The sequence below is a fragment of the Vicugna pacos genome, chromosome 3 (assembly GCF_048564905.1).
Source record: "Vicugna pacos chromosome 3, VicPac4, whole genome shotgun sequence".
NCBI lineage: Eukaryota > Metazoa > Chordata > Mammalia > Artiodactyla > Camelidae > Vicugna > Vicugna pacos.
This window is the reverse complement of record NC_132989.1, coordinates 106,943,814-106,966,022: the sequence shown is the minus strand read 5'-3', so window position 1 is coordinate 106,966,022 and position 22,209 is coordinate 106,943,814. Positions and strand designations below refer to the sequence as shown.

The 22,209-nt window shown below is 35.8% G+C and overlaps 1 protein-coding gene across 1 annotated transcript in view; it reads right to left on the bottom strand.

The window, feature by feature from the left end:
- Nucleotides 1-8,131: 8,131 nt before the first annotated feature.
- The window catches only part of CDH18 (cadherin 18), an 889,079-nt gene continuing 875,001 nt past the window's right edge, over nucleotides 8,132-22,209 (bottom strand). The window contains exons 12-13 of the mRNA XM_072958825.1: nucleotides 17,855-18,106; nucleotides 8,132-8,896 (exon numbers count right to left, since the gene is read on the bottom strand). Of these exons, the coding sequence (XP_072814926.1) occupies nucleotides 8,406-8,896; nucleotides 17,855-18,106 (743 nt within the window). The 3' untranslated portion in view covers nucleotides 8,132-8,405. The remainder of the gene's footprint in view (nucleotides 8,897-17,854; nucleotides 18,107-22,209) is intronic.

The following is a 22,209-nucleotide window of genomic DNA, read 5'->3' as shown; positions in this document are numbered from 1 at the left end:
GATTAGCATCTAAAGAAATCATTTTTACTTGATTCAACACCTCCTAAATTGGAACATTCTTCTTTGATTGAATTGGAGAATAGATTATATTCTATATTGGAGATGTAATTCTATCACAATTAATAATATATTAATAAAAATCAACACTGGTGTTTATATGTTATGGGTAGAATGGAGGGAAAAATTGAACTTGAAGGAAAGGCCAGGTTTTCTTCTAGATCCTGCATCAAATATCTTCTATTTAAGAATTTCTAAGCACTAGATGATATTTGAGAGTTTATTATATTTTGGGTGTTTATTAATTATTGCATAATAACCTGGTGTTGTTATCCATGACAAAGTCCCTGTAATTCCCACCGAACAACTTTCAAATATTATAAAAGTGTGTTTCCTTAATCATGAAAAATATACTTCATGCCTATGCTAATGAGTTCTGTTTCTCTTGAATTTTTAGTTTTCACGAAACTCCAAATATTCTTGCTCTAAACATTTCAATTACATTTCTTCCAAAAAATCACAGAAACTATTTTTCTTATTTTTAAAATAATGATATCAACAAAAGAACCTGATTTTTATTTTTAAAAAAATTCTGAAACACAGAAGTGAAAAGAATGTATAATTCATAATGCAATTCTAATTTATTCATTTAATCTTATATTTAGATTCTTATGTACTAAATTTATTAAAGGAAATCCAAGACACACAGTGAAATAGAGATTGTAATTTCCTGTGTCCTCTGCAAGGTGAAAAGAAGGATCGAAAATGCTAATACTAGAATGATTCTTTCACTGGCCTTTTTTGTAAAGGGTACATCACCATGCTTAGTTTATGCTACAACTTTGCGAAGCCTTCATACCTGTAATGTACAGTGCAAGTCACAACTTACTGAGGCGAGAGTTTGGGGAAGGTTGAGGGAGCAAGAAACCATCATAATAATACTGCTCAATTTACCAAGAATTTGACTCACTCATTTCTGCGTTTCACACACAAGATTACATCTGGTATTCAGAACAATTTCGTGAGGCAAATACCAAGATGGTATGATTTCTATTTTAAATTGAAGAGGAATTTAAGCAGTGTTTAAATTGACATTTACCTTATACAAGTAGTTATAATCATGGATTCCTGACATGGTCTCAATCCTGGGTTTCAAATCCTAAGGGATTTTTTTTTCCTCGTGTTAATCTAAGTATAGATATTTTCTGTTAATATTTTCCATTTTCAAATTTTAATTCAAGACATTGATTAGGAATTAAGAAAGCTGATTTTGTTTGACCTGATTTTTTCAAAGACTATTTGTCCCAGTAAGTCCTTTTACTCTCCTGTATTCCTCATTCTCTCAGACTGAAACAGACAGCTAAGGAGGGCAGGGCAGCTAACTGAAGACTGCAATGAAAGGAAAGGACAAAAAGCTGGTAAGAGGCAGTGAAGGGGCATTTATCTTCCTATACTTTGGAAAACATATTCAGAGTAGACTTTAGTGAAATACAAATTAAAGGAGGCTTAAGCACAGCACTGCATTTCAACCTACACTAGAAGATATGCTTAAAAGAACATTTTAATGAAGTGTCTTATTGATATGCTAACTTCCATTTATTATTACTGTGGGATCAATGAGAAATTCTGTGCAACTGAAGAAAGAAAACATCCCTTAGGTGATGAAATCTGGAAAACTTGCTCAGTGTTAGATTTTTTGAAAAACCATTTTCTAATTTTCCTTTTAGATAAAAGAAAGGGTATCAAAAATACACTGATATTTAAAAACAAATTATAACTATACTTTAAACTTATAAAACATGATATTAAAAATGCTTAGAAAGGAGTAAAGCACTATTTTAATTCCATTTTTAATTTCAGTGGCTTATGAAATGGATCATCTAAGCCATTTGCAAAATTTCACATGAATAAAAATAACATTCTCCTCCAGCTATTTTTGGAAGAATGAAGCCAGTATGACTTGCTGGAGACTGGAAATGCACCGTGTGGCAAGAGCTAAAAAATCAAACCACATCATGGCAGGAAACCTCAAGCTCATGAGAAAGTGACTGTCATGGAATATTTTTCTGAATGCAAGTTTATTACTTTTCCATGAAGAAGATCATGATTAGTGACACAGGGAGAGAAAATGTGATGAAAGTATACACCTTGAAAACAACATGATAACTACTTTCTATTTCTAGAAATCATTTTCTCGCATTTGTTCTGAAAAACACATGAAATATAGAAATTGCTCAAACATAGTTTTGCAAGGGTTGTTTAAAAAAAGTAAGTAAATGTGAAAGAAGAAAAAGTGAGAGACAGAAGATTTAAAAGTAGGGATTTCCAAGTCTAAGAAACTCACCTCTAACTATGATATTAAATAAATCATTGGAACTTCATGTTATATGATAGTTACTTTTGGAAAATAAATTTTTATATAACACTATGTGATATCTTTTGTTTGAGGTATTAAAAATAACTGATACAGTTTAAATAAGGCATCAATTTGGTCTTTGGTATTTACATATTATTACCTTCTAGGCCAAAAAAAAAAAAGTGTTTTATAACTCAAACAATGATTATAGTGGATAGACATATTTATCCAGTGAAGAATAAATTTATATGAACAAATACTGCTCTTAAAAGTATCTCCTTTGCCCTCATTATAATGCATTTTTACTAGGATGAGTAAATTGGTCAAAGTAAATGACCCCCACAATCAAAACCCTGAAATATAAGTTGCCTATCACTTTTTATTTCTTTTGACCTTCTCAAGATCTGCTCCTAAATGGGTAATTATCTTTTGGAAATAATTCAAGTAGTCTAATAGTCCTCCTGTAGGTACGTAGAACTCTGTGATCTTTAAGATACCTTTACTGAATGATAAATAGACATTACTGAAAGACTAAGTTTCCTAAAAGAGAAATCTACCCGTGGTCCCGATTCTGTTTAGAGGAAAAATAAACTCAGTGACATTGGTGAATAAGTTCCACTGAATCATCTGAAATCTAAATCCACTTTCTCTTAATGTCTTACATCATTTTTATTTCCCTACATGAATCCTCTACTCCACATAGAACCTTTGGACCATTGTTTGAACGGCTCCTTCTACTTCTGCCTGCCTCTGCACTTGCAGCATCTCACATGTCCTCTAGAGGACCTCACAACTGCACACAACTAACGTAGGTTTAATGTGACCCTTCCACCTTTTCTCGTGTTGTATCTGAGACTATTTTAGAACAGTTGCCACTTTTTGCTTTATATTATATTGTCTATAGCTTTTCACATGGAAGTCTTAACTCTCAAGTGGACTTCTTTCTTTTTCCTTTCTTCACAGTGCTTGGGATAGTATCTTACAGGTAATGCATTTAGAAGAGCTTACTCAATAAATAAGTGTTAGACAGTATGAATACCTGTTGGGAACTCAGGCATTTGAAATGGCACTTTGAAAATGGCAGTAAATGCTTTCAAGTAAGAATTTGATGCATTTTGACATAAGAAAAATTGCCTTGATAAAATCATTAAGGTGGCACTAAGATGGCCCATTTCTCTATTTTGAAAGCCAATATTGCTGGACAGTAAGACAACACCATCCAATGAACCCCCTTTCACTTATAAATGGCACCTATGTTTCTCACAGAATGTAATTTCAAGAGCTTTGAATGTCTATTTTCTCCACCCACTTACACCTAAGTCTTTAAAAACAAATCAGTATTAAAATAGATTTGATGTTTCTATAACGTTGAAGGGCAAAAATCCTTCATTCCCATAGACTCAGCAAAGTGGATAAATGTAATCATTCCTTACTTGCCTAAAAGCAATTTTTTGCATCAGTGCTTCAAATAAGAATATGTTCTGCTTTTCTTTGATCTCTTATTTCATAAAAATAAGCAAAAAAAAACCTCAAAACAATACAAAACACAACCCCTTCACTACATCTTTTATTGGTATAAGGAAAAGAAAGAACATGTCTTTTGACATATTAAAAACTGTCGCTACTAATATTTTTGTTTTAAAATGATATATTTGGAATCTTTGAAAAAAGTTCTATTCTAGTTTTATCTTCAGATGATTGTGGGCTACTTTTGACTGCAAGGTTTTTAATCCTGTATTATAATAAGATTTACCTTCTGCAGATGAGGTAGAAAATAAAAATTGAAGTGGTTTTGTTTCTTTCAGCTAATATTTAATTTGCCTTTAACCCTAAAGGATTAAAAAAAAAGAGAGAGAGAGAGAGAATTTAAATTTGAGTCATATATCTCCCGAGAACCCTTCCGAGATTTGTTCTATTCTTGAAATTGAAAGCCAAATAAATTAATTGAATGTTACCATACCTTGAAGCTAAGTACAATTTGAGTTTGAAAAATGGGACTCCTGCTTCCTTCCGGAACAGTCAGTTGTAGAGTTCTGCTTTGTTGAACAGCTGATCAAGCACTGTCCACACTAAAAAGCAGGTGAAGACTTAACCCCAAAGTATTGGATCTATGCATGTTCCAGTACCTATGACCATGCTCGGTTAACTGGCACTTCTTAATGGCTGTTGACATGGATGAGTCTACCTCAGTTTCTGTGTGTTTTCCTGTTTATTCAGCTAAACTGAAAAGACAACAAATCAAAGTTATGGATGCAGGTCTGTGTGAAAAAATAAAACAATGATTAATCATTTATTTAAGCCTTCAGCACTGCTGAAAATGGTGGACTGAGTACATCGCCCTTCCTCTACTCAGACTTCTGACTATACTGCGGCACACTAAGAGTTTAAGTCGGAGCACCTCTTAGCATGTAATAGCCACACTGTGTCTATTAAATCATCATTTATGAAATTTTGATTTATTAGTATATGATCATTTTATCTGCTCTGTGAAACTACATCTGTGTATCTGCTTCGATCAGCGATAGCACTGAAGGTTAGGATGAATCTGAATCCAAAACAAAAGCCAAGAAAACGTTCATCAACTTCTAGCTGAATCTTCCATATGCTGGATACTAAAATTTTGTATGCATCACATATTTGGATCATATCAATGTCTAAGTCACTATTTCGTATATTCTTTTACTCTCCAAATACTCTTCAAGAAGATACATGTGTGTGCATATGATGTGTATGGGTGTGTGGTTACATGAATATGATTTCTTTCAGAATCTTTCCCTTCTACCAGGTTCTGGGAAAGTCACAACTTAACTTTATAGAGCCTTATCTTAGGGATAATTTCCTCTTCAAATCTGTGTATGTACAGATTTGTCCTAGAAAGAATTTGCAATGATAGGCCTTGAGTAGTTTCTGCAAGACCTATGTTTGCACAAAGGATATTTGGAATGTATAAAGCCTAATAGGAAACACATTGTAAAAAATGTATAACTGTTTGTATTTCTTCTTTTTTGGTAGCCACCACGTTGTATGGGGTTCTTTTGCAGAAAATACTTTAATTGGAATAAGTAAATTGATTTCAAAGCTATATTTTATTTAGATCTATAAATATCAACCAAGGCTTACAACATGTGCCGAGACACACTAGTGATTCCGTAAGGAATCACACATATTCCATATGGAACCACACGTATTCCATACGGAATCACATATCCCATAGCTGATTATCCGTGGCCAGAAAGTGCTCAGAGTATGTGCAAACTCTGCACACTAAACTCTTTGAGAATTACCTTAAATTTAACACTGATAAGCTGAAGCTTTTAAAGCAAAGTATTGAGTGTTAAATGACTTTGGTCCATTTACAGAGCATTTATATATCATTTTTTTTTTGACTCAAAGTAGAGCAATAAAAAATATGAGACCCAATCCATCCATATATTAATGATATAATTGCTTAGTTTTGGAGTTTATATAAAAATAATATTTGGAATGTTTTCATTAACAAAACTCTAAAACAAATCGACACAGGAACATATAATTTCAATACTACAGAAGCTCCAATTTGCCTCTATATTCGATTTAATATCAGGGGCTTAGAAGCATTAATTAATTAATGTGTAATTAAAATTGGAAGGATCTGAGGTGCTTTTTCAGCAAAATCAGGGAAATATTTTCTTACTCAAAACCATGTAGAAGACCTTGGCTTTTAACATATGCACACATTCTCACACAGTCTCATCTTTCAAGCCTTTATCTGTGAAGTTGCCAGATGAATACTAAAAAAAAAAGAAAAAAGAAAAAAAAGAAAGCAAAACAAAACAAAATTGTGAATAGTTTATCAAAAATGTAAATCCAAAAGCCTAAAGGACTTCCAAAACCTTGTTTTCCTGGTCCATTTTGCATAGGAAATTCAAAACACCTATATCCACATTTGCTCTTCACAGGTGTACCCTTCTTTTAGGGTGAATGTAGTCCAGCATTAGAATAATCAGAGTGTGTACCTCCAGAGGTTATTCCCCAAAGCCCCTGAGTGTCTGATTTGATTTAGCTTTATACTGGAAAGCATACCATTATGATATTTTTAAAAAATGATAAAGCATCATCTGGAAAGCTAAATGTAAAAACGTAAATTACATTTTATTCCTCAGGCTGAAAACACAGATTGAGAAATATTCAAATTAGATTTACTTACTTCCCATGCCTAAAAACTGAAAAATAATAGCACAGGGCAGTTCCAAACAGAGGCAAAATTCAAAATTTTGCACATCAGTAGAGTCAGACAGAAAAATATCATATAACTTTTGAGGACTCTGGATTATAGTAAATGTAAAGAGCAATGGAAAAACTTCCCCTTGAAATAAATCTTAATTTGAGGGTTCCAAAATTCCTATGTGTCTGAAATACATAAACATGGTCATTTTTAAAGAATAGGATCATTATGCTATGAATTTTTATTTCAAGACCAATATCAGTAACAGCAACTATTATTGAAAAACAGTTTAGGGGAAAACCCCCAAGAAATTCAGAGAAAATCAGCTTATCTGGAAAAATATGGAGTTAAACTTTCATATTATATGTTTAGTTAGTGGTTGCTTGACTGTTGATGGTTTCATGAAATTCTCCCTTTATAATATACTTTACTCAAAATGTATGTCACTATGTATCTATAAGCAAATAGAATGAGAAAATTAGATAGTGTTTGTGCATCTTTACATAATAGAACACTTTGCAGTTGGCACAACATTTTTACAGGTGATTATTGATGTTCACGTAACCCTGTAAGGTAGGCAGGGAAGTCTTTGCCATCTCTGTTTTGCGGTTTGGGACCCTGAAGCTCAGTGGCTTTAGGAGATGTATATGAGAATAGTTAAATATGAACCTCCTATTATTTTGCTCCTAGTCCTACATGATTTTTGGTAGATCCCAAACACAAAGGGCTAATCAGTCAGTGAGATGGGGCAAGCCTGAGCCTCTGTGAAGAAGGACCTTAAGTCTATGAAGTTTATGTAAATAGGATATTCTTTTCAGACTACACAGTTATCCTGTGAGTTACATTCTTTTGGTGACTGTCAGGTTAAACATAAGCAAATGAGACTGAAGTCTAAACCAATCAGCAAAATTTTTGACAATTTTGGGTACAGGGACATTCAGAACTGCTGGTATAAATGTACTAAAACATATGAAAAAAAAAAGAATAGAGTTACTCAACGTTTTGTAAAGGATATGGTCTGTAGCTATCTTCTTAAAATTAAATCTTTCCCTGACATATCAGATGATCTGAGTATATCTTAAAACATTCATTTCATCCATTTAAAAACAGGGGGTTCTCCTGTTAAAATAAAAGGGGGCAGGCAGGACAGAGACAGTAATCTCTGTGCTTGAGAGCCGTGCACGGCTGGTGCACATAAGTTGCATACATCATAGTGCAAGCAGCAAATCCCCATGTTCCATCAATTTCGTATGGAGAAAAGAAGTGGGGAGGGCAAAGAAAAAAGCACATCCAAGTCTGTGACAGGGTGGCCTGGTTTATGGGAAATACCTTAAGCCGTTTCAACACGAGACAAAGCGAATGAGGTGTGTCACAATAACACGGTGTGGGTCTCAAGAGTCCACCCAGAAAAGCGGAAAAAGAGGTCGTGATTACCTTCGCAAGTTTCATTTGCAGTGTACCACCCGCTAGACATCAGAGCCAGAAGTGCTTTCGAACATTTTTGTTTAGTTTTGCTTTTGAAAAGAATTCACAAAATATTGAAACAAATATCATTGTTTGGCTTAATTCAGGTATTCTTCATTAAACAGTACACAGACTTTATTGAGCAACTGAAAATATACACAAGGAACAATAGCTTTTCTTTTTTTTTTTTTTAATTTGACTTTCTTCCGATTAAATAACCCAGTTCCGTTCATGAAAAGGGCACTTGTTTCTTCCGTAGCTGTGCTCAGCTTGCTCAGTTCCAAGTACTGTTCCCAAGCATCTCGCTTGCCATTGCTGAGGTTTTTAATCTCCACTTGATCGGGAAGCAAATTCTAGAAGGCTGCAAGAACTGCCCCCCCAACCCTAAGTTGTTCTTTCAGATTCTGTTTCTCCATAGAGTTCCGCTAGCTTCTTAAACTCGGGTCCCCAGTCTCCAAGGTACTGGTAATCCTGGTCTGACTGCGTGGTCGCTGAGTCCAGCGAGCTGATGGACCCCGCTTCCGAGCGCTGGCCCTCGTAGGCGTAAGTCTGAAGAGAGTCGTAGGGGGGGACGCTGGGGTCCAGGTCGGCTTCCGCCAGTCTCTGCTTAATAAATTCCTGAACATCTATGCTCTCCAGGGTGGACAATGCCTGGTGCCTGGGGGCGAGTTTCACTTCGGGTCTGATGTCTCTGCGGTACTTGAGCTCCTCGGCGGCAGACGGGTTCCTCAGCGCCGTGATGTCAAAGGCCTCCGTGTCCTCCTCGCCGCCCCCCTCGTCGTCGTAGGTGACCACGTTCTCCCGCACGTCCTCCTCGGAAATGATCAGGGGCTCTTTCTTGCTGCGTCGCAGGGTGATAAAAAGTACTACGATCGCTAAGGAAAAGAAGGAGGAGGAGGAAGGGTTAGAGAAAGAAGAAGGATATTCCGGGCGACATGACATCAGCAGTTCCCAACCACGGTCATCAACTGCTCCCCTTTCAGGCTTACGCGGTAACACGGCCCTGCTCCCTGCCCTTGCTGCACACCACTGCGGGCCTTTTTAGCATCCCAAAGAATGTGGAAAACAATTCTCTCTACAAAACAACACTGGGGACTGCTGATCTTCTGGGGAACGCCATGATATTTTCATGTGCCAGGCAGTGCCTTCAGGATCCGTGGCTCAGGTTGTTGTGTTTACACGGAGCGGAAAAGATGCTGCAAAAGCAGAATGAAATCTTGACTGGAAAACAATGGAATGTGTGTGTGTGTGTGTGTGTGTGTGTCTCTAGATACCTAGTCCTTCTAGGGACATACACTAAAGGTAGGATATTTTCAGTTTCCATAAAACTGAAAGAAGGGCCCCGGACCTTTAACAATTTCCTTCTGATGTTTGTAGGAAACCAAATTAGTAATATTTTACGTCCTTTGGCCTTTAGAATAGTATCATGCATTATTAACTGCATTTATTTGTCAAGCTGCAAAAGATGTTATTGTACTTGCACACACTTTATGTTTCATAGGAATTTTTCCATTTACATAGTGCTCTTTATATTAACTTTCTTTTCCTATTTTATTTTCTTATGTTTTCATTTTTATACATTTTTTTTCTGCTTGCTTTTTTTTTTTTTTAATTTAAGTATAGTTACTCACAGCGAAACTGGGGATTTCCTTATTTTTAAAATGAGGAAACTGACACTTAGGGTAAATTGCATGATAAAATGTAAAACAACAACAAGAAAATACCAAGTATCGTACGATCACAAAAATGGCAGGTGGAAAAGCTTGGGTTGCAGTTTATGACTTCTCACATCAAAGGTGATGATGTTCCCATTACTATACTCAACTTTGTTATTTAAATAAAAATACAGAACAAGGAACTGAGTGACCTGTTGGGCGTGTGGCTTAGGCTAACTCACCAAATACAGGGAATTAGTTCTTATTACCAATAATGCTGTAACCATTGGATAAACTGATAGAAAATGGTCTTGGCTATTTTGCTTTGGCCGTTTTTCAGTAGTTTCAAATTATTCTATTTGATAGTATTAAACCATTACCAAAGAAAAAGAATTACCTCATTTCTACTTTGTGTCATTAGGCCCAGAATCCTTTACTTCACCTCTACAGAATGTTTTCTTCTTCTTGGCCGATATTCTAGGGTTTATAATATTACTTAGTATTTTAAACATTCCTTACAATATAATAATCAGAGAAATATATTCAAGCATAATGTAGAGTTGTTATATTTAGCAAATAATGCAGGACACCCAATTAAATATAAATTTGAGGTGAACAACAAAAATATATGTATATGTATTATACATAAGTATGAGATGAAACAGAACAAAAATACATGTGTAATATATGTATTTATTTACACACTATATATAATGTGTACACATACACATATATATGTGTACATATATATATACAATGAAGTATGTTCCATGCAATATGCAAATATTTTATAAATATAGTTTATATATTTATATACACATATATGTATACATACACACACACACACACATATACACATCCCGATTTTATGCCTGGGACACATTTGTGCTATAATATATTATAGCATATATATCATAAGTATATTATAGCCTTTTATATTAACACACGTGTATAGCATAAGTATGTCCTATGCAATATATCTGTAGGTGTATACATATACACACACACACACACACACACACACACACACATAAACGCAGGTATATTTTTTTTATCTGAAATTCACATTTCTATCTTGTATTCTGTGTGTTTATCTATGTATTTATGTCTCTGCACTGTATTTTATTTAGCAATCCTGATTATATGCAAGCTTTAACAAATGGTCATGAAGCAAATGAACACCAGGTTAGCTATCCTCTGATAAAAAACATACCTGACACCCTCGCAACCACCCTTTTACCCCTCACCTCTAAAGAGTTACTTCTGTTCTTGCTTTGCTATTATTTCTTTGCTCCTCTTTATAATTTAACCCTTTGTTATGTACATCCCTAAACAATACAGATAAGCTTTGCCTGTATTGGAACTAGATGTCATCGTGTGTATGTGCTTCTAGGACTTGAAAATATGGAGAGGACGAGTAATAGATATTCAAGCCAGAAGGGAGGATAGTTATGAGCAGGAAGTCCACTCTGTGTGGGAAGAGGGGGTCACAGTGTCCAGGGTAGAATCTAATTTTGCAGAGAAGAGGCAAGTGCGAGCCTGTGGGAATGAAGGGGGAAAAAAAAGACAAAACATCTTTAGGGTGGGTCAAGGAATCATCTGGAAAAGTATGGAATAAAAGGATACTGACTAGGTAATGGGAAATGCAATGGGGGAGATTATGACAGACATGGGGAAACGCTGGGTCACTGTTTGGAAGGGAGTGATTACAGAAAGCAGAAAATGTAATGCTGATGCCACGTGTGGCTCTGCTTCAGAAATGCTCTGTTACAAGGAGGGGGGTGATATAGCTCAAGTGGTAGAGCACATGCTTAGCATGTACAAGGTCCTGGGTTCAATCCCCAGGTCCTCCAAAAATAAATAAATAAGTAAATAAACCTAGTTACCCTCCTTACCCCCTGCAAATGCTCCACTACAGAACACAATAGCTTCTTATTCACATAGCTTATATTTCAAGGACATTTTCTAAGATAGCACTTTATTTGGGGGGAAAAAAAACTTTGCTGAATGCAGTCAGTATGCACTATTTATTTTAGTGTAAATCCAGCCTACAGCTTTCTAAGTCAGTGACCCAAGCAGTATCCTCAAGTAACATACTTCATTCTATCCAGAGGTTTTTATTTATCATCCGACGTATATATCTGCTCATCTTTATAACTAAGTGAGGAGGCTGTTTGGGGTTAAAGCATCTATTTCTACAGACTGCCTAATTTATTATAGTAAAATTTCCTACTTTTGTCAATAATTCATTATTTTCTTCTATGTTTAAATGGCTGGTGGTTGATGTCAAGGGAATTTATGTTCATATATAATGGAGAATGTGATCAATACTACTATCAAAGTACGGAGGTAATTTGCACCCTTTGCCAATATTAGTGTTATATTTCCCTAATGAAACATAGTGGATAATGCAGGGTTTATTGTTGTAATAATTTCTATTTGCATATTGCCCCCAATTTAAGAAAATATTCCTGATATATATGCTTTGATTCAAAATTCAAGATACTAGTTGAGTTTGAATTTAGAGTCTAACATCTCTCTCGTCTAGACAGAGAGAGTTACTTGCCAGTGACAAAGGATTCCTAGATTTGTTACATACCTATTTAATAGAAAGATCAACATATAATTAGTCATACAATCTGGGACACTTTTTAAGAGTGGAAGGAGATTTCCTTTATAATTACGTCAGGACATCGGGATGAATGTGGACATATGGTCTGTCTAGTAAGAGGCAGATTCAAATCAACTCAGAGAAAAACGTGGAAGCAGGGATGAGAAGGTGTGCGCCTAATGAATTGTTCTGCACTCATGTTTGGTCGGTAGAGGTTTCTGAAACAGATGGCACACAGCAGATACTCCGTAAACAATTCTTGTGTGTGGATGAACAAAAGAATAACCTCCGTGAGAGTGATTGAGTGCCACTGTGTTAAATGAACCTTCAGGAATAGTAACAGCCTCACTAGGAAAATAATTTTAAATATATTTTTTAATCAGGGTATGGCTAGTAATAATCCCAAACACCTAATTTTTCCTGAAAACAGTTTTTTTTGAAGTTTGGAAACCAAACTAAATGTTTCCCCAAACATCCCAAAGCCAAATTTATTGAAAAGAGAATGAGTGAAGATAATAATTATATATATAACTTTGAGAGTTAAATCCTTATTTAAAAACTGGCAGGCAAATAAATACATTCAAATGAGTCCCCCACGGTCTATCAAACCCTGCAAGAATAAAAGGGTAGCACTTCCTTCAGTGGTTCACCTGAGAAAACATAACATGATAGAGCCATGGTGTGGGAAAAAAAAAAGACAGATACAGAGCTTGTCCTTTGTTCAAAATTATATTATAAATAATTTCTGGTATTTTTGAAGTTTGGAAATGTAATCTGGAATGAAACGAATGAACTATAGTATCTTTGAGATGTCTTTAGTCTAAGGAGTATTTTAGTCTCGGTTAGTATATTTCTTTCTCTTCCCTTTGAGTTTGGCCAGGATTTTAAACCCATGTATTTCTTTGTATACTAGAAAATTAAAAAGAATTTTTTATGTCATTCATTTATTTAATTCATAAAGGAATTCAAACTTGTGGAAGCATTTTTCTATTTGTTTTCTCACATATTGTATTTCCTTATTTATGCTATCATTCTAGTGCTTGGAGTCCTAAGGGGCTTTGAGTTTTTATAAGTTAAACTGATATACAGCTTGCATTTGAAAACATTCTGTACTGACTCTGAATACACTGCCCCCAAATATTTTTCATAGCAGATTTTTTTTTACCCTGAAACATCACTTGATTCTTTTTTATACCATCGTATGTTAATACTAAATTGGGTAGAATGAGGTGGCCCCAGTCAGGGAGATTATTTTTATTAGCTTCTGTAGTCATCACTGGTAATGATACTTCTCATTGAAGCTTACTTTTTTCAAACCAAGGGGAGCCCACAAGTTCATTTAAAATAGCTCTGATGGCAAACAGGTTGCTAATTAGCTTCTCACCAACTCCACTTTCTGTCCTTGTCCCTCAGTCTCCTCTCTCCTATCCACCTTGATCCACATTCACGAGGAAATTTACATCCAAGAGTAGAAGCAAGCGCTGTGGTGGACGCATCCATATCAGTGGCTTGCGCGTGATGTGCGGACCACGAGGGTAGCTGGGAGAGGTCTGATTCAGATCCTGATTCAATGATTTTTTTCACCAAACGTGATTTAGATTTGCTCTGCCAACTGTTCTGGTCCCTCTGACAACGAATGGGTGGGTTGGTTGGGAAAGAAATGTAGGATCCCTGGGAGGGAAAGAGGATTCCAACACCCCTTCCTTTAGTGCCAAGCTCTGACTGCATCATGAAGGCTCCCTCTAAATTCTCTCCTATCCATTCCATGAAATGGATCTACGAAGGTAGTTCTGGCAAAACAAAACTCAGCTCACAACGTGCACACTTAGCACTTAAAGTTAGACCCTTTGGTTTTCAAGCACCGTTTTCCAGTAATCGATATATACATACATGGCATCTGACCAAACTGTAAAATATCGAACCACATTTAATCTATCATAAAACATACATAAGCACCATGAAATTTTTACAGATGACTCTAAGGTCATTCTAGTTGAAACTTTATTTTCACAGATTTAGAAAAAAGAAGCAAGAGACTGGACGGGTCCCTGAGATCACACAGTTAATTAGTGGCAAAACTAGGGCTGAGTTGCTACAGTCACACTCATTTTCACAAACGGCTTCTAATTAAAACATTTTTCAATATTAAAATATTAATGTCATGATTTATTTAGCTGTTAAGGTGAAATGCTATTTGAGCGTTACCAGTTCTAAAATAAAGTGTTGCTACCTCCAGTGTTAGTGATACTTTTTTTGAAAACTATGAGCTCACACATTAACCAATATTATTTGAAAATTACAAATGACATCCAGAGTCTATAGGTTAGATACTTTCCGAATAAGAATACAAACCCTTACAATGTAATGAAATATATAAATTACATTACAAATAATGATTGTTTAAACCCAAGCTTAGGAAATTCTCAATTTTTGGATAAAACTGTAAAGACACATTTGAGTTTCAATAAAAATTGAAGAACCAAACATGCTGAACGGCGACTTTGCTTCATTAGCCATGAGGGATAGCATAAAATTTAGAAATGTTCTCTTATTTACCCCAAAGGGGAAAACAACATTTTCGTAACATCTGTTAAAGGGAAATATTGTTTTATGAAATAATAAAATGTAATGTCACATAATACACCTAAATGTACATTATACTGACATTTTTCAATTTTTAAAGGTTTTTATCTTAGTAGACAAAAGTAATTTTTTGACAATAAATAAAAATAAAAGCCAAAGGTAACAAGCCTCCACTAATAAAAATATCTTTCATAATACGGTTTCTGGAAGAACTTAGATTCATGTCAGAATTTTGTTTTGCTTTGTTTTTTCCTAATTGACCTATAGTTGACTGACAAAAAGTCACAGTGTTGTATTCTTTGCAGCTCATTTAGGAATCCTAGAGGGTTCAATGTTTGTAGTTGCTGTTTTATCTTCTGGGGTTTTGTTTTGCTTTTGGTTTGTGATTTGACGTTTTTCTTTGTTTGTTTGTTTGTTTTTCATTAATAGTCTTTATTTTTTTAGAGCAGTTTCAGGTTCACAGCAGAAAATACAGAGAGTTCGCACATAGCCCTCCCCACCCACACATATACACTCCCCTACCCTCAGCATCCCTCATCAGTGTGGCGTATTTGGTACAGTCGATGAACCATCATGGGCACATTATTATCAACCAAAGTCCACAGTTTACATTAGGGTTTATTCTTGATGTTGTACATTCTATGGGTTTTGACAAATGCATAATGACATGTAGCCACCACTATAGTATCGTACAGAATAATTTCATTGCCCTAAAAACCCCTTGTGCTCCGTCTATTCATTCCTCCCTCCCTCCCTCTCCCCAAGCCCCTGGAAACCACAATCTTTTTTTTTTTTTTTGTAGCCGTGATTGCAATCTTTGGTTTTAATTTTCAAAGGAAAAAGTAATTTGTTAACGTCTAAAGAGAACAGCAATCTCTCTCTATATAATTTATATTTTTCATTACATTGTAAGGTTTTATATTCTCATTCAGAAAGTATCTAGCCCACAGACTCAGAATGTCACTTGTAATTCTGAAATAATATTGGATATATAAATAATCAATATATAAATAAACAGAATCAATAAAGCCTAATTTTCCTGGCTGCCTTCTCCTCCATGATCTACTACAAAAGGCAATACTGTCGTCCAATAGTTCTTGTTACAGTGCCTCAAACCTCTGAGCTCCACATTGCTAAGTGCAACTGATGCTTTTTGCTATGCAATTTGCTTCACTTTTGAGCAGCTTTTAATATAGTTGACTATACCCCTTCAATATAGTTATTTCCTTTGACTTTTAGGACAGTACACGTTACTAATTTTCCTCCTTCTTCTGTGATTTCTCCTTTGCTGCCTGCTCTCTCACCCTTCTTGACTAAGTGATCTCACTGGAGCTCCTCGCAGCTCAGTTCTAATCTATCTTTTTATTCTCTTGCTGTGGTGACTTCAATAAAATGCACTTCCCGTGTCCCCCAGCCCAAGGAAAGTCAGGGCCCGCACTCTGCAAGAGATGAGCAGTCCACTTTGATGCTCAGTCTTCTATCCAGTTTATCCAAGATCACTTTTTTTTTTTTAATTTTTGGCTATTTTATTTTTAGCCTCTGGAAACCTGTTTCAAGAAAAGATACCATGTCATAAACATTAAATATTTGTTCAATGACATGAAATAATTAACACTGCAGTTTTCAAATGGAATCTCAGGTAATTCCAGTAAACATTCAGTGGAGATTTTGGCAAATATTTGCATCCTGCGATTTGCATCATATTGTACAAGATCACTTTTGATTTCACCTAAAATATCTTGACATTATCTCCCTTTCTTCAACTGCACTCTAAGGATGCTGGTCCAAATTATGTTATGTCTGAGTGAGCAAATTCATATCCCTAACCGGTTTGCCTAGATGCTCTCTTGCCATCATGAGATCTGTTCTCTACTTCGTTCACAGTCATCTTTTTTCAACATGAAAATTGGATGGTAGGACACTCTTGCTTTGAACTTGTCCTTACATTCCTAGAACAAAGCCCACCATTCTGTCATGCCCAAGGAAGCCCTGACCTGCCGCACCCCTGCCTAAACACCCTTTCCACTTCTCAGTCTCATTCCGCCTTGATCTCTGCTCCACTACACAAGTGATTTGCCTCCTAAGCCAGGAATGAAGCAAAGGATGTTTCTTGCAAGAATATCTCTGTCTCACAAAAGTACATAGTATATTTGTTTGTTTGTTTTTATGTTTGTACAGTAGCAAGAAAAGAGCAAAAGATAAGGCTGCTAAGAGAACGGTAAAGAGGACACATTTGAAAAATACATATGTACCCATTTTAAATTATAAAGCAAAAGATTTTTTATATGTCTCTTTCTTATAAAAATCTGGATTTGCTGTCTTGTTTTGCAAAGCAATTCTAAAGAGCTTAGGGTAATATTAGCTTTAAATGCAGTTGTGATGAGATTTCAACTATTAAAAAGATAACATACAATTAAAGAAAATATCTTAGTTCTATTAAAATGAAAGTAATACAAAAATAAACTAAAAATTGTATAATTTTTAATTTAATAAAATTTTGTATCTCTGAGACCAAGGTTATTTAGGCTTATTCCTTTAAAATTCAGTGAAGATTGATGATCAACTAATATTTTAGATTCACAGAAATTTGTACAAGAAATTCATTCTTCTTATTTGTTGTTCAGCTTTGTTGTAGAATAATGCCACTAAGGTTCTTCGAAATAAATTGCAAAAGCCCATTCATTATGAGATTTAGAATATTTAATATCAATTCTTTCTAAAATAAATCCTTTTCAAAAGATTTCTCTTATTCCATGCCTTCTTCTGGTATTTCAAGTCTTTCATCACGTTTGAACCAAACTATTTCTAGATTATCTAAGGTAGTGAGAAAGTTAATGAAAAGAAAATCAGTGTAGGCATTGTCATCACATAATGCATTCTCATTCTAAAGTTTTGTCAAAATGACTCTCCTTCTCTGTCGTCTTTCTCTCTTTTCTAACGCACCACCATAGGGTACAGTCACAATAGGATTCAGAATGACTTACCCAGGAGAATGACAACACACAGAAGGATAGCGATTAAGGCTCCTGTACTCAAGCCAGCCGAGGACAGGAAGGCTTCTGCATGGCAGGTCCGCACACGCCCATCTCTCTCGCATGCACAAACCCTGATGGTGAGGGTGCTGCTGCTGCTGAGAGAGGGGATTCCACCATCAGAGATCATAATGGGGAGATAATACACATCCTGAATAGTTCGACTAAATCTCCTCCGCCTTGTCAGAATGCTGGCTGTGTTATCTATGACAGACATAAGCAGAACAAAATGTACTTAGTAAAGCCGCCATTCAAGATTCACATTTCCTTTAATGGATACAATGGGCATGTGAGATTTGTTTTCTCCATTTATGAAATGGACACAGGAACATGAAAGAGAGATTATTAATGAGTAATGAACACCAGTTCTCAAATTGAGAAACCTATGTGGAAAATTAACAGAGCCTGGACCAAAGGGAAGGGGCAAGAGTGGATGACAGAAGAGGCAGGAAGCAGTAAGCATTCGGGGCGTAGACATAATAGTCAAAGGATATAAAAGGACATGTGGATGCCAAACTTCGGGGTGAGCCAGAGGTCTACCCCAAACCTGGTGACTCTGAATATAAACAATAGAAAGAGACATCTATATTTTCAGCAAACTATTCTGGAGACGTTACTATACAAAAGTGTTTAAGAGCCACTGATACAGATAATATATTTATGGAGACACCAGACAAATTGATAAAGTGTTTTAGACTCATTTGAAACATTCCTGTTATAGTGGGCACACCATGGGAAAGTTAATGAGGAATATAATAGTTAATTCCATTTTTATGTGCTTTTTAACAGCTATGTACTATAGTAAATGACTGCATGATATATTTTGATCAATGTGCACAACCCTCTGAGGGAGAGGATGTTAAATTCCTTCCATTTTAGGGGAAATCATTTTTACTAGAAATCATAATTTAAAAATAAATGACCCGCGTCCCAGAGGGTAAAATGCCCCAAGTCACAGGGGTACTGAATAATCAAGCTGCAACCCCAGTACATCTAGAACGTTGCTCAAAAGCACCGTGTCATACTGCCTCTTCTCCTCCAGTTCACTTCACTGGTCTTGGTGGCCTCGGGAGCACACAGTGCATGTTTATCTGAGCATCGGTATTCCTCATTCCCCATCTGCTGGCTAAAAGACCCCTTTGGCGCACGCTTGGATGTGCTGCTCAGCACCTCTTCATGGAGCGACCTGTTGTCCTCGCTGTAGATTGCGACCTGGCCCAAGGTCATAGCCTTATGGAGCAGCACACAACCAATGACTCATTGCTGCAAGGACATAAAGGTTGAGGTATTTCTACTGAATGCAGGCACTACTGAAGGGCAAGTTTACTTCCAGAGCTTTCCTACTGGGTCAGCCGGGATCACAGCTCAGTTTCTCATTCTTTCTCTTTCTTCCACTCTGGTCCACAGATGTCGATCCCAAGGGCACCCTCCCGTAAACACCCTGCCTTCTAAACTCCAGTTTGGAGCCTGCTTCCCAGAGACTCCAACCTGCTACCACAACTGTGATTTAATTACTTCCACTAAAAAGTTAGTAAATCATTAGACAATTACTTTTAGGGATTCTTTTTCTCATATCAATCGCTTTTATTCTGAAAACTGGAGTTCTGTTACTTAAGAGCATGTTTATGACAGTCATGATACAATACCCCACAGCTACATTTTCTTGATTGTACAGTGCCAAATTAGAACAGAAAGACAACCACGTTCTCAAATATTCAACATAATACAGATATCAGACACATGAATGATGTATGTTATATATGTAAATAAAACCTGTATATACACATATATACATACATACACACACATATATGAGTTGTTGAAGGTTTGTTACAGAGCATAAGCAAATTATCTAATAATTTATTAAAAATATTTCCTTACCTGGTAGAAGATAACTTTTTAAAAAAGTATATCAATTGCCTACTCTGAAAGGTTTCAGAGTAATAAGAGGAAAAGAGGAGACTCCCCTGTGGTTTTAGGAGGACAATGGTCACAGGTAGTCTCCCAGAACACTTGACCTTTAAGTAAACACATCTATCAGTTGTAGGATGTTGCACCATGATGAAGATAAGCTTGCCTATATGCACAATTTCTTCACCTAAGGAAAAGGTATGAACAAGTATTCACAGGCACAAGTGTCTGAGAATCTCACTGCTGCTCCTCCGAGGAAAAGATGTAAGACACTGGTCCCTGTCTCAGGAGACATCATAACGTGTGGAATGACATGATAACATGCAGTGTAGAAGGGCTCCCTCTATGGCTCTAGCCTAGTGTCCACTTCACATTCCTTTTTTACATCAGGAAGCATGCTCTTTTCAAAGATAATGACTGGAAATGCAATCAGAAGTATGATCAGAAATGAGAAGAGGGCCAGACTATGTTTCTAGCACACTTTAAGTTCTCAGACAGAAAGCTCTTAGACATGGAGACATGAAAATGCTCTTTTGTTTTTCCGGCTGAAGGTTTAACTTTTGAAAAGAAAAGAGGATTCAGGAAGCGAAGAGCTTCCTACTTAGAAAGGCTTAGCACAGGAGAATAAAGAGCTCTTGACAGGGGATACTGTGTACCTCACTGCAACTGCAAAAAATGTACTTGGCAGCAGACTCACTGAAACTGAACAAGAAACCTTTGAACAAAAATGAAACAGATAAGGAAAAATATATATACATATATATGAGAATAAACTCCATCTTGCTGAAACTGCAATATTAGGTGACAAGAGCAACAACAAATCCCTGAACTTGAAAGACGACGTTTAAAGTGAATAAAAAAACTAATATGAGTTGAACACAGGGAACCATAGCAGGATGTAAAGTCTGTGGATGAGAACTGCTCAGTATTAATGTCAAATAAAGGACAATCTCTGATAATGTGGTTCTAATTCTAACTCTTAAGTGTTCAAATGAAGACAGAAGGTTACAGAACACTTGGAAGCTAAGCTAATGTACTGGATTAGGACTCAAGGAGATTCTAAACAGATAGCACAAAGATCTTAAACTAACAAGAAGACACGAAATAAAGATGTAGGATAGAGTAAACTTTGAAAAGTATCATACGGGAGTTCTCTTCAGTAACATCTATTATTTTCAAATAATAAGACTTCACTAGAATACTGGGCATAAGTTTGGGTACCTTAAAAGTGATACTTAAACCCAGTTTAGAAAAACTTGACTGTGATGATAAAAGAGTTAGAAAAATATGTCATATGTAGGGTCTTTGAAACAAAGAGTGAGAGAATTCTACATGCTTTATATGAATTTAGGTACCCAAAGTGCCTTAGAAATTGCACAGAAAGTTTTGGAACCTCACTTAGTAATTAACGTCTTTCTGAGTATAATCGGTATAACTCCTAACATTCCCAGCAACTGTATCTTCAATGTGATGTGGAAATAGTCTTGAATGGGTTTTAATCTTTCAAAACAGAGGACAGTGCATTACTCATTTTGTTATATATCCCATTTCTTGTTCAGAAAAGGATCTGGGCATATATAGGAGGAAGCAGAGAGGCTGTCATCCAGATATGTAAGTGCTGATTCACGGAGATATTTAAAAATATCATCATGATGACTGTGAAAGAATTAAAATTTGGAGTGCTTTGAAAAACCATAATAATGACAAAAACTTATGTTTGTAGCTGTAAGAAGTCCAGGGGTTTCATCACTGGCAATTTGGGGGGGAATTATGCACAAAAAATATTTATATTAAAATTTAAGTTTGGATGGATAGGTACACTTCTAATTTCTATATTTCTACGGGGACAGAAGCCTACAGAATACAACAGTATAATGCAAGAAACAAAGTGCTTCTAAAACTCAGATACAATTTTCTTGAACTAGTAGCATGTGCTCTATTATTTCTTTGTTCATTATTTTAAAAGATCTTAAGAGGTTCTAATCTCTGTGCTACTTTCATAAACTGTGGTGCAGTTCATGTTAAAATAAGATATGCTTTTAAGATACTCCCTGGGCCAAAAACAAATCCTATATTAAAGTTCGAAGTTACATCTTGGAAGGTATTAAAATCATATGTTCTTCAAAATTCTTAGATTATTGGATGCCATACACCGCCTGCTATTTCAACGGATCCCTTATTTGATAACGTAGGCACAAAGATAAACTTTATCTCAAGCCTAGCCCAGCAGACTATTAAAGTCTTATTTCCAAGTCCTTCACAACAGCAGAAATGTCTGAGGTCTTCAGATGTGGATCTCTAATTGGACTAAACTTAAAAAAAAATTTGTCTGGAAAAAAAGCTAGAAAATAGAAATTAACTTCCACCAGACAGATAAATATGCCTGGCTTCACATT